This window comes from Numida meleagris, chromosome 5, assembly GCF_002078875.1.
Source record: "Numida meleagris isolate 19003 breed g44 Domestic line chromosome 5, NumMel1.0, whole genome shotgun sequence".
Taxonomy (NCBI): Eukaryota; Metazoa; Chordata; class Aves; order Galliformes; family Numididae; genus Numida; species Numida meleagris.
This window is the reverse complement of record NC_034413.1, coordinates 24,154,678-24,168,581: the sequence shown is the minus strand read 5'-3', so window position 1 is coordinate 24,168,581 and position 13,904 is coordinate 24,154,678. Positions and strand designations below refer to the sequence as shown.

At 38.6% G+C, this 13,904-nt stretch overlaps 1 protein-coding gene across 2 annotated transcripts in view; it reads right to left on the bottom strand.

The window, feature by feature from the left end:
- RET (ret proto-oncogene) overlaps positions 1 to 13,904 on the bottom strand; it is a 96,107-nt gene that overhangs the window by 59,806 nt on the left and 22,397 nt on the right. The window contains exon 3 of one of the 2 annotated variants that reach the window (XM_021398313.1): positions 13,075 to 13,136. The exons of the other annotated variant lie outside the window; for it this stretch is intronic. Coding sequence (XP_021253988.1) covers positions 13,075 to 13,136 — 62 coding nt within the window. The remainder of the gene's footprint in view (positions 1 to 13,074; positions 13,137 to 13,904) is intronic. 2 annotated transcript variants of the gene reach the window in all.

The following is a 13,904-nucleotide window of genomic DNA, read 5'->3' as shown; positions in this document are numbered from 1 at the left end:
ATAGAAACAGGAAGGGAGCAACACCAACACAGTGAAACTTAAGGTTTACAATCTTGTGTTGCTGCTGGTTGAAAATTACTAGTAGGAAATGAGTCAAACTAAATGAATAGTTCATCATTTTAGATGATACAGAAGGTGCACTGGAGACATTCTAGTATCAAACTAAGCACCTTAGAAAATGAATATATCCTGTTAGCACACGGCTGACATGGATGTAAGCTGGGAGCCTAGGAACTGAGCCCTGATTTTATCAAAGTCTGCCTCCTGTCAGGAAGCCATGCAAACGGGAAGTCCAGGGCACTGATCACTGTTCCAAGCCACTGATCTAAGAGACGACTTCAATAGCTTGGGAAGCACAGACTGGACTGGGAACTCTAACAAAGGCTTGGAAAAACACCCACATGCAGTGGCCTGCTGGATCACTCAGCACTGCTGGCTAGATCATGTCGGTTTCCTATTGTGACAAACATTGCCAGCTGGTTGAAAAAAGGCAAATCTGATCTTAAACGCCCTCACCCTGTAAATATCCAGTACGCCACTTCTTCTCTCACAGAAGGAACATTCATTTAAAGATGGCGGTAAGGCTTCTGAAAAATGCGTTTCCTCTCTGGGTCTGGCACGTGTCCAGTGGGGTACTGCCATTTCTGATGGCCAAGATACCCTCTCACAGTCACTCTCCCAAGTCTCCCAGTCCACATTTCCTCCTGCTCAAACCCCAGCACCATTAAATGATCAAATCATTTTCATGCCCATTGGCTGATTTCTCCTATGGTTTAACAGCAGATGAACAGTAAGAAAATAAGTAGTTGTGTTTGTTTATGCAGTCATATTTGTTTGCTACTATAAACAGAGTTGTAAAATCCCAAGCGTATTTTTTTCAGTCCCTTTCACAGAATTCATGCTCTATTCTTAACATCTTACTTATGAGAAGAAAAAACATTTTGAACATGGGGATGATAAATATTTACTTGTCCAATCAGACAAGCATAGATCAGTTTAAATGTACAGTTCCACAACAGCTATAAGCTGTGCTAAAATGAAATAGGTTTCCTCTTTGCAAAAGGCTTTAATTTAATAACGAGTACAAATTACATGGCGTGGCTTCCACATGGATTACTCTCCCAAGTTTTTAAAAATAAAACATGAAGTAGTATCTCCTCATTACAGAATCCCTTCACTCTAGCACTAAATGATCTCACCATGTTCTACTCTATTTAGTTCCACTTCCACCTTGAATTTTCAAGAATCTGATCCCCAATTTATAACTGCAGAACTGGGGCACAGAAAGGCTAAGGACCATATTTAAATGGCTTTTCTTAGAAAAACTATGTCCTGCAGAAAAAATCTCTAACACAGATGTGTCTGCAGTACAGACCTAATCCATCAATAAACTGTGCCTTTAAGAATATAATTTCCTTTGCAAAGAGGTGCTGGAAGCAGTAAGGTGGTTATGACCCAAATACAAAGTTCTTCTCTAAAAGTGCTTTGCATTGATAGTCTTAATGCTCTGTGTACCAGAGGGCCTAGGGGACTTAACCAAAACCACACACCCGGTTTTGTCATAAGCACCTCATTTAACTGAGGTCTAATAAATAATAGATTAAAGCCATGACCATGATATCATCTCTTCTCTTGCCCAGTCTCTTGTAAAATTGTACAAAAAGAATTTTTTTTCAAGAACCAACTAAACAAACAATGCAGTCCAACACCTCTTTATGAAAGCAGCTACAAAATAACCAAAACATTGGAGCAGGACTTTTCTTGCTTGGCAGCTGCTAACGGCCAGGGTGTGCTCCACGGGGAGCACCATGAGCATCCCCTGAGGGGAAGGTTCCCACACAACGTAGGCACTGCCTGAGCTCTGCAGGGTGCTGTGGGGCCCATGGCTCCTCTGGGTTAACCGATGGGAGACCAGGGCTGCAGCAGCGGGTGCCAGGGACAAGGACTAGAGGGCAAATTTCACAGCTCCCTGCTGCGTGGGGGCACCATCAGCTGCTGGCTTAAATTCATGGATAAGGCAGTGCAACAGCAGTATTAATGAAGCAGTTTTGAGTCGGGCTCTCAGGTGTTCCTGAGTTCCAAGTTTTTTTGGTACTTTTCCACCAAGTAAGAAGGGTCTGATAGGAAATGATCACCACAAACATCAGCAGCTGCTGAGCAGAGATGGTACTGATATGGAGACAGCTGGGTACACATTTCTGCGGTCATTTCCTTGATGAATAGAGCACACTGTTGCACATAAAAATGGCATTGTGAGCCTCTCGGAAAAAGCTATAGGTTCAATCTTGATTTGAATGACTAAGACTTGTCTTTGAGACAGAACGACTCCAAAACCTGTCAATCTTCTCCCAGTGGCATTCCATGCCTAGGAAAGCGATGGCGTTCACCAGCAACTCTTCAAACCTATAAGACATGCATCTGACTCTGCAGAAGGTCACAACTGACAGGTCACTTAAGTGCACAGAGAACAGAGGTTTTAAAAAGAGGGTCTGTTCAGCCAAGTAAGTCCTTGCCCCAGCAGAAGTCAGAAAAACATGTCCCAGGCCCTCTGGGAAAATTGAGCTAAGTGCTCTGGGCAGGCAGTCCAGGACAGTTGGCAAAACAACATATGACTGAAAGAGGAAATCTCCTCAAAGGCTAAAAGGCAAAGGGGCAAAATGTGAGTGTGCTGGAGCCTGCTCCTAAAATGTCATTATTGAAGGGGAAGTTAATGACTCTTTCCCTCATCTACAGGATGTGTTCTCCCCCCATAAGCTATCATTTAAAGAATCAACTAGTACTAACTAAGTATGCTATTAGCTGTTGATATTTAATAATGCAGGAACAGAAGCTACAGCCCTGGCCTTGCCAGGCCTCTTGATTAAGGGCAGCACTGTAACTAACAGTGCCTTTGGCACTTTGACAATTCCAGGAGGTTAGTGCAAATTTCTGACAGGATATACATGTCAGTGTTTCACTGAATCACTAACCAAGCATTCTGGACAAAAAGAAAAAAATCCTATTGTTTTAGACATATATCAGCGAAATTATGGAATTTGCTCATGAGGTATTGCTCCTGACCGTTAATATTGCTCCTGACAGTGAAATTTCTCCAATGCATCAGCAAATTGAATATTCAGTGCTAGATATACTGGTGGCCAGTCAAAAGTTGACCAAGAATTATCAATACCCCAGTACCCCTCACTGGAAGAGGCAACTACCAACAGCCAGAGAGTTGATGAAGAGAAACTCAGAGGCGCCTCTAAACTAAAATGATCTAAGTCAGTGAAAAGAAAATTCTCAGAGCAAGGCTACAGAGCTCTGTGCTATGCTCTGAATAGCAAAATCAGTTGCGGAGGTCTCAGGTCTCAGAAAACAAAACAAAAACATGCACAACCCTTCAAACTTCCAAGAGAAGCAATAGAAATTTTGAAAGATACCACCTACCTTAACCAACTACAAGCTTTAAAAGGTTGTAAAAACATGAGAGCAGAGATGCAAGAAAAACTGTATGAGCAGATGCAAAAGAGAGACTGAAACATAGGAAAATCATTTTTCCAAGCTTTCTTCTAGTGAAACAAATTAGACCATGGAACATCCTCATTGCTTTTGACAGGGTGAACCAAGCTGGAGAGAAAGCTGGAAAAGCGTGCTGCAGGGAAACTTTGAAATCAGATGCTTTCAAAGGTCCTTTCCATCTCTAACACTTATTATTCTAATATTATTCAACAACTAGCAGGTCAAAAGTGTTATGCAATTATATGGTTTCCACATTTCCACTAAAACACGGATGGGATATTTGTCACTGCAAAGCTGCTTCTAACAGGCAAGCCACAGCAGCTCACAGAAACAAGATAAACCAGGCAGATGTCAGAGCTCTCCCGCTGAGTGCTTTAGTCTGAGCACTCAGTTTAGCAACATGAAGATGTTTATGCTGGCTGCAAGAGGACTTCAAATGGCTTGTCTACAGAAATTACTTTAGAGGAATATTATACATGACATCATCCAACTACATTAAGTCAGTTCAATTACTGCTAATCAACTTAGAATATATCTGTGCAGTTATTTTTAGAGGTTTTACTGAGGTTTATTAGGAGAACATATTCTAGCACACCCTTTATTAAGATGCCATGATATTCAACTATTTTGAAATAGGACAATTTGATTTGGTACATCTTTTGTGTAACATTGAGATTTCTCAACATTTTTATCCTTTCTTACTCTGCAGGGTTAGTTACTTCTGAGGACAAATGTCCACTGATTAACAATGAAAAGACACTGGTAGCAGAGAATTTAATTAGGGAATAGACTACAGATTGCCAGGTCTAACTATCCAGGAATTTGCTTCCCCCTTCTCATTTGAATCTCAAAGAAAACACTGAAAATCCCGACAGCATCCAAAGCAATTATGTTTCTTGTTTTCAGTGCTCACAATAACATATGGTGTGCAAAGCACAGTGAAGTTCCTAAGGAACACAGCAGCTTAGACCTTTCTACATTTTGGACACTGGATGCTACTGGGATACAAAACTGCCAGTTTGTTTTGCTGAACAGAAGTTCAAGTCTCCTTTTGCGACCTATGTAGGCACAGTAGCTCCCTGGTCTGAAGCAAGGCATGAAGCTCCATCTTCATGCACTGCCAAGGCTAGGGACATCAAGGTCTTTCCCCACAGTCAGCATGCTGTACTGCAGTGTCAGTAGTGCAGATGCACAGGGGTCCTGTGCACCTCTGTGGGCACTGCGCTGAGTGCAGCTGCGCGCACAGCCTTGGCAATACAGACCCAGTGTTCTTCTCTACTGTGCAAAAGATACTTCGCATCATCACATCAGCATAGCAGGCAGAGTACCATACAAACACTACATTAAAAAACAAACTCTTTTTTCCTAATTATGGGAGCAGGAAAGAGAAAACCCTTTCCAGACTCTTTAGTTGTCTCTTGTTCTCTTTAGAATAAGAATAATTAAAAGTCCTCTTCTGCTTACCTATTGCACATGGATCTTGTCTTACTTTTCATGTCATAATAAATCTGGAGTGAATCCATAAATAAAATGTTAAGCCAACATTAGTGAAGATGAGTTAAAGAGAAAGTTATAAAAAAAAAAAAAGGAACAAAAAAAGAGGCTCACCTACTCTCTACCTCCACACTGCTTTAAGGTTAGCTTTTATTACTCAATCAACATTTTTTAAGGGTCTGTTTTGCTTTCTGTACACATGTAACTCCCATTACTGTCAGTGGAAATTATGTATGCACATCAGTAGCAAACCAGACCACAGGATATTTAGCTCTCTAAGGTACCCATGTCCCCGCTACAGTCATGTTTCAGGAGAAAAGCCAACAAATGTATTTGGAATTCTGCCTTTAAACAAACACTATGTTACAATAGACACAAGTATAGCCTGATTCTTCCAAATGGAAGTAATACCCAAGAGAGTCCAACTTAAACCAGTGAGAGAGCAAATTGACAACATTTATCTTTTTCCACCGTTCCCACAATGTTTCACAGTCTCACATAATAAAAATGATAAGAAGTATCATTAAAAAGAAACAAAGACATGATTTTTCACAAAGCTTTAAACTGAAATGGTTAAACATTTAGAACAATGCTTGAAAATAGCCGACAAGAAATCAGCGATGTTTATTTACTAGAACTAAGAGTCATCATTATGTTCAGTACTTTTCCATTCACAGACCACAAAGAGCTTTTACAATATTGGATCTCTATCTCCATACAACAGAGGAAGAAACTAAGACTGAAATGGAAGAGATTTTGCCAACAAATCAACTGAGATGAAAGCATGATTCCTAACTCCTCATTTAATATTTGCTCCACTGTAAGCACTTCTTGACTAGCCAGTGTGATGCCATCTCAGCAGGCAGAATCCTGAGAGGTCACATATATTATTGATCTACACATAAGGAATCCCGATGCAGAATCTCCTAACACATTACTTAGCCAATAGTCTATTATTTTAAGTTCTTGTTATTTTCCACTGCATGAAGGAGTCTCCTCATCTACCCTTGGATACCCACGCATAGTATTCATCTCTGTATGCCTTAAAATCAGGAGAAAGCACTCCATTTCCAGTAAAAGCACGTATTTTCATTCCACCATTAATAATCTAACACAACATAGTTTTCCCTAAACCACATTTAATTTTTTTTTTTTTTTTTTATTAAGAAATTACCTCTGAGCATGATCATGGGGAATTCGAACGGCAGCATTTTTGGGCACAGGCACTTCTCCTGCCAGCTTGCTTACAATGTGACTATGAAAGAAATCATGGTTTCTGAAACTCTGTATTTTCTCAGTGAACTTAATGCACTCTATGTGCCAAATGAAATTCTTACAAGGTCTCAAAAACCAACACAAAAGGTGAGATTGAATTTAATGAGAGTTTTGCAGCTGAAATCTACAAAGCTTGATCCTATCCAAAGTTATTTCACTTCTAACACAAGGGAAAAATTCATAATAGATCTTAAGCTCCCTTTGAACACCCCTGTTTGAAAAAACAGAATCATATTAGCAGTGTTTTAGAAGTCACAAACACTGGTCTAGACATTACAGCTACAGCCTCCTTCTTTAATCTTCTCTGACTCATACATATCTGCATGCACAAAGATGTGCTGTCCACATAGTTTTCTTGGTAATTTGAATTTCTCAAAGATTCTGGTCTGAAAATTGCTCTATAAAAATCCAGTTTACCAGTTTTACTTTTAAAAGTGATTAACTGAAGAATCTGAGCTGTTACTACCTTAGATGAGAAACAAAATGTCACTCAGCAAGCCATAAATCATGAAAGCTGCCACTAAAAAATGCCTGAACCATACAAGTCAGAAGGATGTAAGCATATTATCTGGTAAAAAGAGGAACTGTACATCTTTGCCATAAAAATATTCTTATCACTTGTTTTATTAAACAACTATAAACTTTTCAGACAATACTTACTTTTTACAAAGTATCCTTCCTTTATTTATTCTGAAATGGATGGAATTTTTGTAAATGCACATATTTGGGAACTTAATTTCTATGTACTTAATTATTACAGAGGGTGAGTCATAAAGATTTTAGATACAGTGTTGAGAGACATGTTTTAGTGGGGTTGGTGGTGGTAGGTGGATAGTTGGACTGGATGATCTTGTAGGTCTTTTCCAACCTTGCTAATTCTATGATTCTATGATTGGTCCAAGCCCTCTGAAGGCAGCAGTTTGTCATAACGACTGAACATAACTTGAATTTTTTGGGGGTATGGTTATTTCCTAACACATTTTTAAAAAGAAAAAAATCTTTTTTTTTTCCCTTAAGCATTTAATATTCTGGAAGCAAAGAGAACTGCTTGACTCTGAAGTAAAATTTTGAAAGTAAAACAAATTAATTTAGTGAAACTCATTTGTTCTGTACATTCATCATAAGATTAATTTTATTGAGCACTCTGTAGATCAGCTTGCGAGAAATAATAAAAAATTTAAACCAGACTTGTTGGCATATCATACTGTTTTCTGCTAGGCATTTGTTTAACTAGCTATACTGTGATCGTTATTTTCATATAAGCATTTTCATTGTAAATCTGCTTATATCTTTAGTTTTTATTTTCTTTAACTGCATCTTCAATAAATCTCTTTTGTATGTGGTAGCATAGGAGAAAGACCAGTTTAATAAGGCAGCTTGTATTCTGTTTTACAATGACTGTAGAGGGATGGCATTGAATATTTGTTTTATTTTTGGCAGAGATGATAGAGAGATGTATAGCATATTAAAATGTATGTTGGCATTCTAACACACACAAGCTACCACATTTCCCACTTCTTCCACAGTAGAAATGATGCAAAACAATCATTAGCAGAGCTTTCGATACATGGATGCAGTAGTTTTCTAATAAATCAAACAGCCTGCTGAAGAAAGGTATCTTAAGTTGCATTGTTCTCAGGAAATTAAAAATGATTCATGCTACATGATACATATCAAGAGTTGTGAGTAATTATAATCATTGCCTAGCAAAAGCAATCTACTTCATAATTTTTTATGGTGTTCGTGACCGTCATGTCTAAATGCTGCCTAAGTAAATTACCTCTGTACTCAAAGATTTAAGAGTGGCTGTAAAAGAAGAATCTGGACTCTGCACCTACCTTCAAACAGAGCTTCTCAGAACAGGTAGCTCTCCTTAAATGTTGTCTTGGACAGCGTCTTACAAGGTTTTTCTTGGTTTTTTTTTTTTGTTTGTTTGGTTTTTTTTTTTTTGTTTTTTTTTTTTACACAGTCTAGAGCACTGTTTGCTCCAGTCTCTTCACTGCCATGAGCGTACAGTCTGAGCCTGAACTGTCATGTGCTTCACTCTCAGCCTTGCAGGATGCATTACACCACAAAAACTCAGTAAATCAAGCGATAATGCTCTTGATCTAGACCAAGTCTATACTCATTAGAAATGTGGATCCAACACCCAGAGAGCAGAGCTCAGCACTGCCCCTCTGCTCCCTGTGAAGAGCTGCAGGCTGCCATGAGGCCTTCCCTCAGCTCCTCTGCACCGGGCTGAGCACACGCAGGGGCCCTCCAGACCCTTCACCATCTTAGTAGCCATCATTTGAATGTTCTCTGATGATCTTATATCCTTCTTATATCGTGGTGCCCAAACACACACCCAGTGCTCAAGGTGAGGCCTCAGACCGCAGAGCAGGATAATCCCTTCCCCTGCCTGGTGGCAGTGCTGGGCCTGGGGCATTCCAGGGCCTGGTTGGCTTCTGGCTGCCAAGGCATGCCACTAAATTACTTAACTTGCAGCCAATCAGAACCCCCAGGTCCTTTTCTGCAGGGCTGTTCTCCAGCTTCTAATCCTCCAGTCTGTGTGCACATTCAGGGTTGCCTTGTTCTAGGTGCACAATCTGGCACCTGTTCTTATAAAACTTACTATGGTTGGTGATTTCCTGGCCCCCTAATTTGTCAAGATCTTTCTGCAAGGCCTCTCTGCCCTCAACAGAGTCAACAGCTTCTCCTAATTTAGTATCATCTGCAAACTCACTTAGTTTGCATATTAGTTTTGCATTTTTTTTTTATAAGATCACTGAAGAGAACTGGACCTAAAATGGAGCCCTGGGGAACCCCACCAGTGGCTGGCCACCATCCTGATGCAATCCCATTTACTATATCTTCTCAAGCCCAACCTGTCAGCCAACTGTTTTCTCTGAAGCAAATAATGACAACAGCAACAATCTAGCTGTCAGGCAAAATAACCAGCTTTTGTGTATCAGAACCAACCACAAGTGATGAACAAGGAAGCATAGATGGAACTGTCATATGAAGAGAGCTAGATGAGGTTTCTTTCTAAGAAAAATTACCCCTCTGAAATATCTTCTATGGCTTACTAGTACATGAGATTTCCCTTTTTCTTTTGCTGCAGCTGTCTTTAAAATAAAATAAAACAAAAAGCAAACACAGGTGTTTACCTAAGGATCAATTCACCTGCTGTTGTGCTGCTCCACCTGCTCCTGTCACCTCACTACCCAGCCCAGCCTTACAGCTGAGATGACTCATCTTTGCATGAGTACATTTTTCAATGATGCATTTTCAGGTTCTTGTCTGCACAAAGAGAGAAGGAAGGATAAAAAAAAACTTTCCTCAACATCACATCACTTGCCTATTTTGCATCCCCCTTTTACCACTTTTTGAAGCACAAAAATCACAGTGACTGAGTCCTTCAGGCTTCTGAATGCCAGGCTAATGTGCAATTCACCCCTTTGTAATGAAAGGCATCATAATTCAAGGGCATCTGCATCATCCTTGCCCAGATAACAATTTACTGAGGCAGCGAAAAGGAAAGAGCTTTCAAAGTTTGTTGCAAAATTTCAAATCTGTGTTTGAACGGAGTTGATGGATTTCCAGAAGCAGAGTGGAGCGATCTGCTTTGAATTAGCCATTATCTTTTACATCCTTCCATGTTTCCTGTCATCACAAAAGAAGATGAGTTACCCTTTAACTTACTGTAGAATAATCTCTGACTACTAGCAAAAGGGTAGTTAATGCTGCTGGCAAGGATGATTTAGGAGACAATTTCAAAGCTCAGTTAACTATAAAAACAGAAGTCTAAAACAGCCTCATTCATTCTACATATTGAGTGCAAGGAAAGCAGAGCTTAATACCACAACTGTTTGGGAGATGTGACAGCATGAGAAGAAACGGTAGTTTCTTTTCCCACCAGTTTCTCACTAGACAAATGTATCCAGCTTTGCTGACAGAAATAGGCATTAATCAGCAGTTGCTAAAATATGATACCTGAAGTATGACATCAGTGCCCAGAACTGTCCTGGACCAGATCTGGCCAGCCTAAATGTACAAAGAGGAAATCCTTACCTTACAGATTAATCAGACTAATCCTTACTTTACAGATTTCTAATCTAAACAAATCAAGTAACATGACAGCTGCAGACAGACCAGACAAACCTTTAGTATTCTGAAGAAGGCTTGATTCTAAATTTGAACATCTTCTTAAACCTACTTAAACCTGCTTTGACTTTTTTCTTTCTGAATGGTTTGTTATTCTTGTACTCTTAACAGCCCAATGATCTGAAGTACGCAAAACTGGTTAGCCAAAATTTTACTGTGGAATATCATCACCTACAACAGAGGTTCCTAGCATTTTGTATGACTATACCTCCCATAATCCTCATCCTTTCTTTTAGAACAACATGCATATTTATCATTCATATTTAATTGTAAACATCATTGAAATAGTTGTTTAAAATGACTTTGTGGATTTTTACTACAGCTGACAGATCATCCACAGTGTGAGGAACATATTTCAAGAGCAAGCGAGCCAAATATAACACACTTTCCCCGGACATCCAGCTGTCAGGGGCACAACACAGAAACACCAATATCAAGAGAAAGACTGGATGGAACTGGACTGCATTTTACAGACAGTAAAACCAAATAGAACTTACACACATTTGGTTGTGTAGTTGACAAGTTGACCCTTAATTTTATAATTTGAAAATGCAAAGTATGTTAAACATATCTGATTCTCCTATAGGATCTTCAAAATAACAGGAATGTTAATTTAGCAAGAGACAATCTGAAAAACATTCCATGAGGTGAATTTAATTTCTAGTAAACTCATGTTAGGCTGAAAACTTCCACTTCCACCAAACTTCCACTTTGTTATCATATAACACCTTGTTATTTAAAAACAACGAAATACATTTGGAATAAAGAGCGACTGCAAAGTTTCCGTATCTTACTCCAATGTTTGGACTGCTGGTGACAATTTGTCTCCAGCTTGAAGAACCTTTAAAATATTCACCTAACTCTGGTAGCAATTGTGATGCCCACCATTGTCCATTTGTTTACTATAAAAACCAAATGGATTAATTCTTTACCTAAGAAGATCCACTAAAATAATCAGCAATGAGAGTGTTACCAAGGTCCATATTTAACTCACTTTTTAAGACTAAATTCTCATTGAGATAATAGGAAAATCCTCCCTTTCACGGCTTTTATCTAAAACTAATCTGCAAACTCTTGAAGTTGTCACCAAATTTAGTTTTTATTAACTAATGTCAGAAGAAGTTACGAAAGCAGAAGGAATGGATATTAGTCTCAGTGTACATGCTCTCCAGAAGCAAACACAGCATCTTGAAAAGGAAAACAAAAACAAATCTCTATTATTAATAGCAGCAATTCCACTGGGGTCTCAAGTAGTTTCAACATTTGCAGGCCAACTGAAGTCTGGCAGGAGAAAACTATCTTCATTAATTGATGCTAGAAAAGACTATGACCTCATTAAATCCACTGGTGAACCACTGTATGAAAATTTTGCCCACTCTACTTTCTACAGTGCTTTGTGCACGGACAGTTTCCTGATCACTTTCACAGAAATCTCTTTTCCCAGTTAAGTAGATCCGGTATCAGTGACAGAAGAGTAGCAAACATTTTAACATTAACTTTGTTGGAATTTCTTCAGATTCAAAACTTTTATGCAGAACCTCAATTGTAATAACTCAAGTAATTTTATTTTATTTTTAGTAGTAGTAGTATTTTTAATTTATTCTGTCACTGATAACTTCTTTTTTCCCATTCTTTCTAAAGCACCACTACATTTGGGATGTTAGTAAACCTAAACTACATATAAGCTTCTAACAAACAATAGTTACAGGCACAAAAAACTTCAGAGTTGTTAGTGGTTTAGAGTATCTGTTCTATGATAAATTGATGTATCTGAACTTATTTGCTACTGATAGCTAAGGAAAGTCAATTAAAGTTGCCAGAAGGATATGTCTGTCACGAGAAGGAAAAGATGAGGTGTTCTGTGACTTCTCCAAGTCAATCCTGTGAGAATAATGCTCCTTCCTATCTTTTTAATTACTGAAAAAGAGTTAAAGCTCAAGGTTTTCATTCTATTGCAAGAAGTGTTCACACAGCATTTAAAAGCTGGATGTGGGGGAAAAAGAATAAAAGAACAAACTAACTCCAACCAACATTTTTCCCAGACAAAAGTCACACATCTGAAAGTCAAATATGCTGTGTTTCTTTATCAGAATGTTTGGAAGGATAATCACATTGTCGAGTGCAATTTCATTTTCAACAGCAATTCCACACATTTGCGGGATTCTGTCCAAATGCAGGAAAAGTTGACAAGGTAACAATTCTACTTTAAATGAAGACAAACTAGGATTGAATTCAGTCCTTGGAAAGGAAGAATAATAGACTGTTTCTTCTTCATAGTGATTTCCTGCCTCTATCTTGTGTTTAGAATAGGATACAACATATTGCTATGCCGTGCTGGCACAGAGAGGGTAAATGAAAATCTCCTCAGAATGGGATTATAGGATTATAGGATTGCACCATTTTTCCTCATGGTTTTATTATGTAAAACACCGTATCAGTGCCTTCCATGAGACCTGTGCTGCCAACCAATAGCAGCTAAGTAGCTCACGCCACAAACTCCATTTTAAATTACACACATTTAAACAACTTAATTTGAAAATTCTGTGGAATTACAATGACTGTATTGTTACAGTGCAAGATACTAACTGTGAAACATAACCAACAGTGAAAAAAATACAACAATGTAGTTATTCAAAGATTAAAATCTGGCAAAGATCTTACCTGTACTGACAAAGAGGAAAATTGCGGAAGAATTCTCAGAAGTCAAAGACAAATAAATAGCCCTGGAAATTGCAAATTAGGAAGGAAAATATTGATGGTAGAGTTAAATTCTAAACACTGATTTTCCATAGTTGTTGTGCAATCATTACATTCTCATTTAATCTTAAAAACTGCTTACCAAACCATAAATCCCGTTTAACTCTTAAGAAAATAGATTCTCAAATCCTCTGCCTATTGCAACAAGTTTTACCCTTGCAAAGCATTTATCTTGCTGAAGAAAAAAAGCACTGCCTCTGTTTTTCTAGGTGACAAGGTTAGGCCATATGTATATACAATTTTTTCAAGGCCCTAACTGGAAATGCTCAGTGCCACTATGCAATCCTCCACTCACTGCCTGGGATTAAAGAATGCTGAACATGGTATTATAATTTGATTTTTAAAAAGACAAAGACAACTACATATCAATTATATTCCTAGGGATATTCTTGAAGATCCTGGAAACCAGAAACTCCAGAAGCTCAGCTTGACATCAAAGGCATCTAGCTCCTGTCTATTCAGCTGTTGGTGATTAACGATATTACATATTTTGATATTGACTCTCCAATTGCACCAAACACAGACTCAAGTTATTACAATCTCTTAAAGAGCCCTGATTGATCAAACACCAGGCATTAACTTCAGACATAAAAAGACTCTAACTGCCCTATTTCTTACATCCGAAGCATAAAACCGTAAGTCAGAACTTTCCTTCAGAGGTCATCTAACTCACCCAAGCTAAGTCAAAGATACACAGCTGACCTCAGTGGATTGCTGTCTTACCTGTTCTTAAG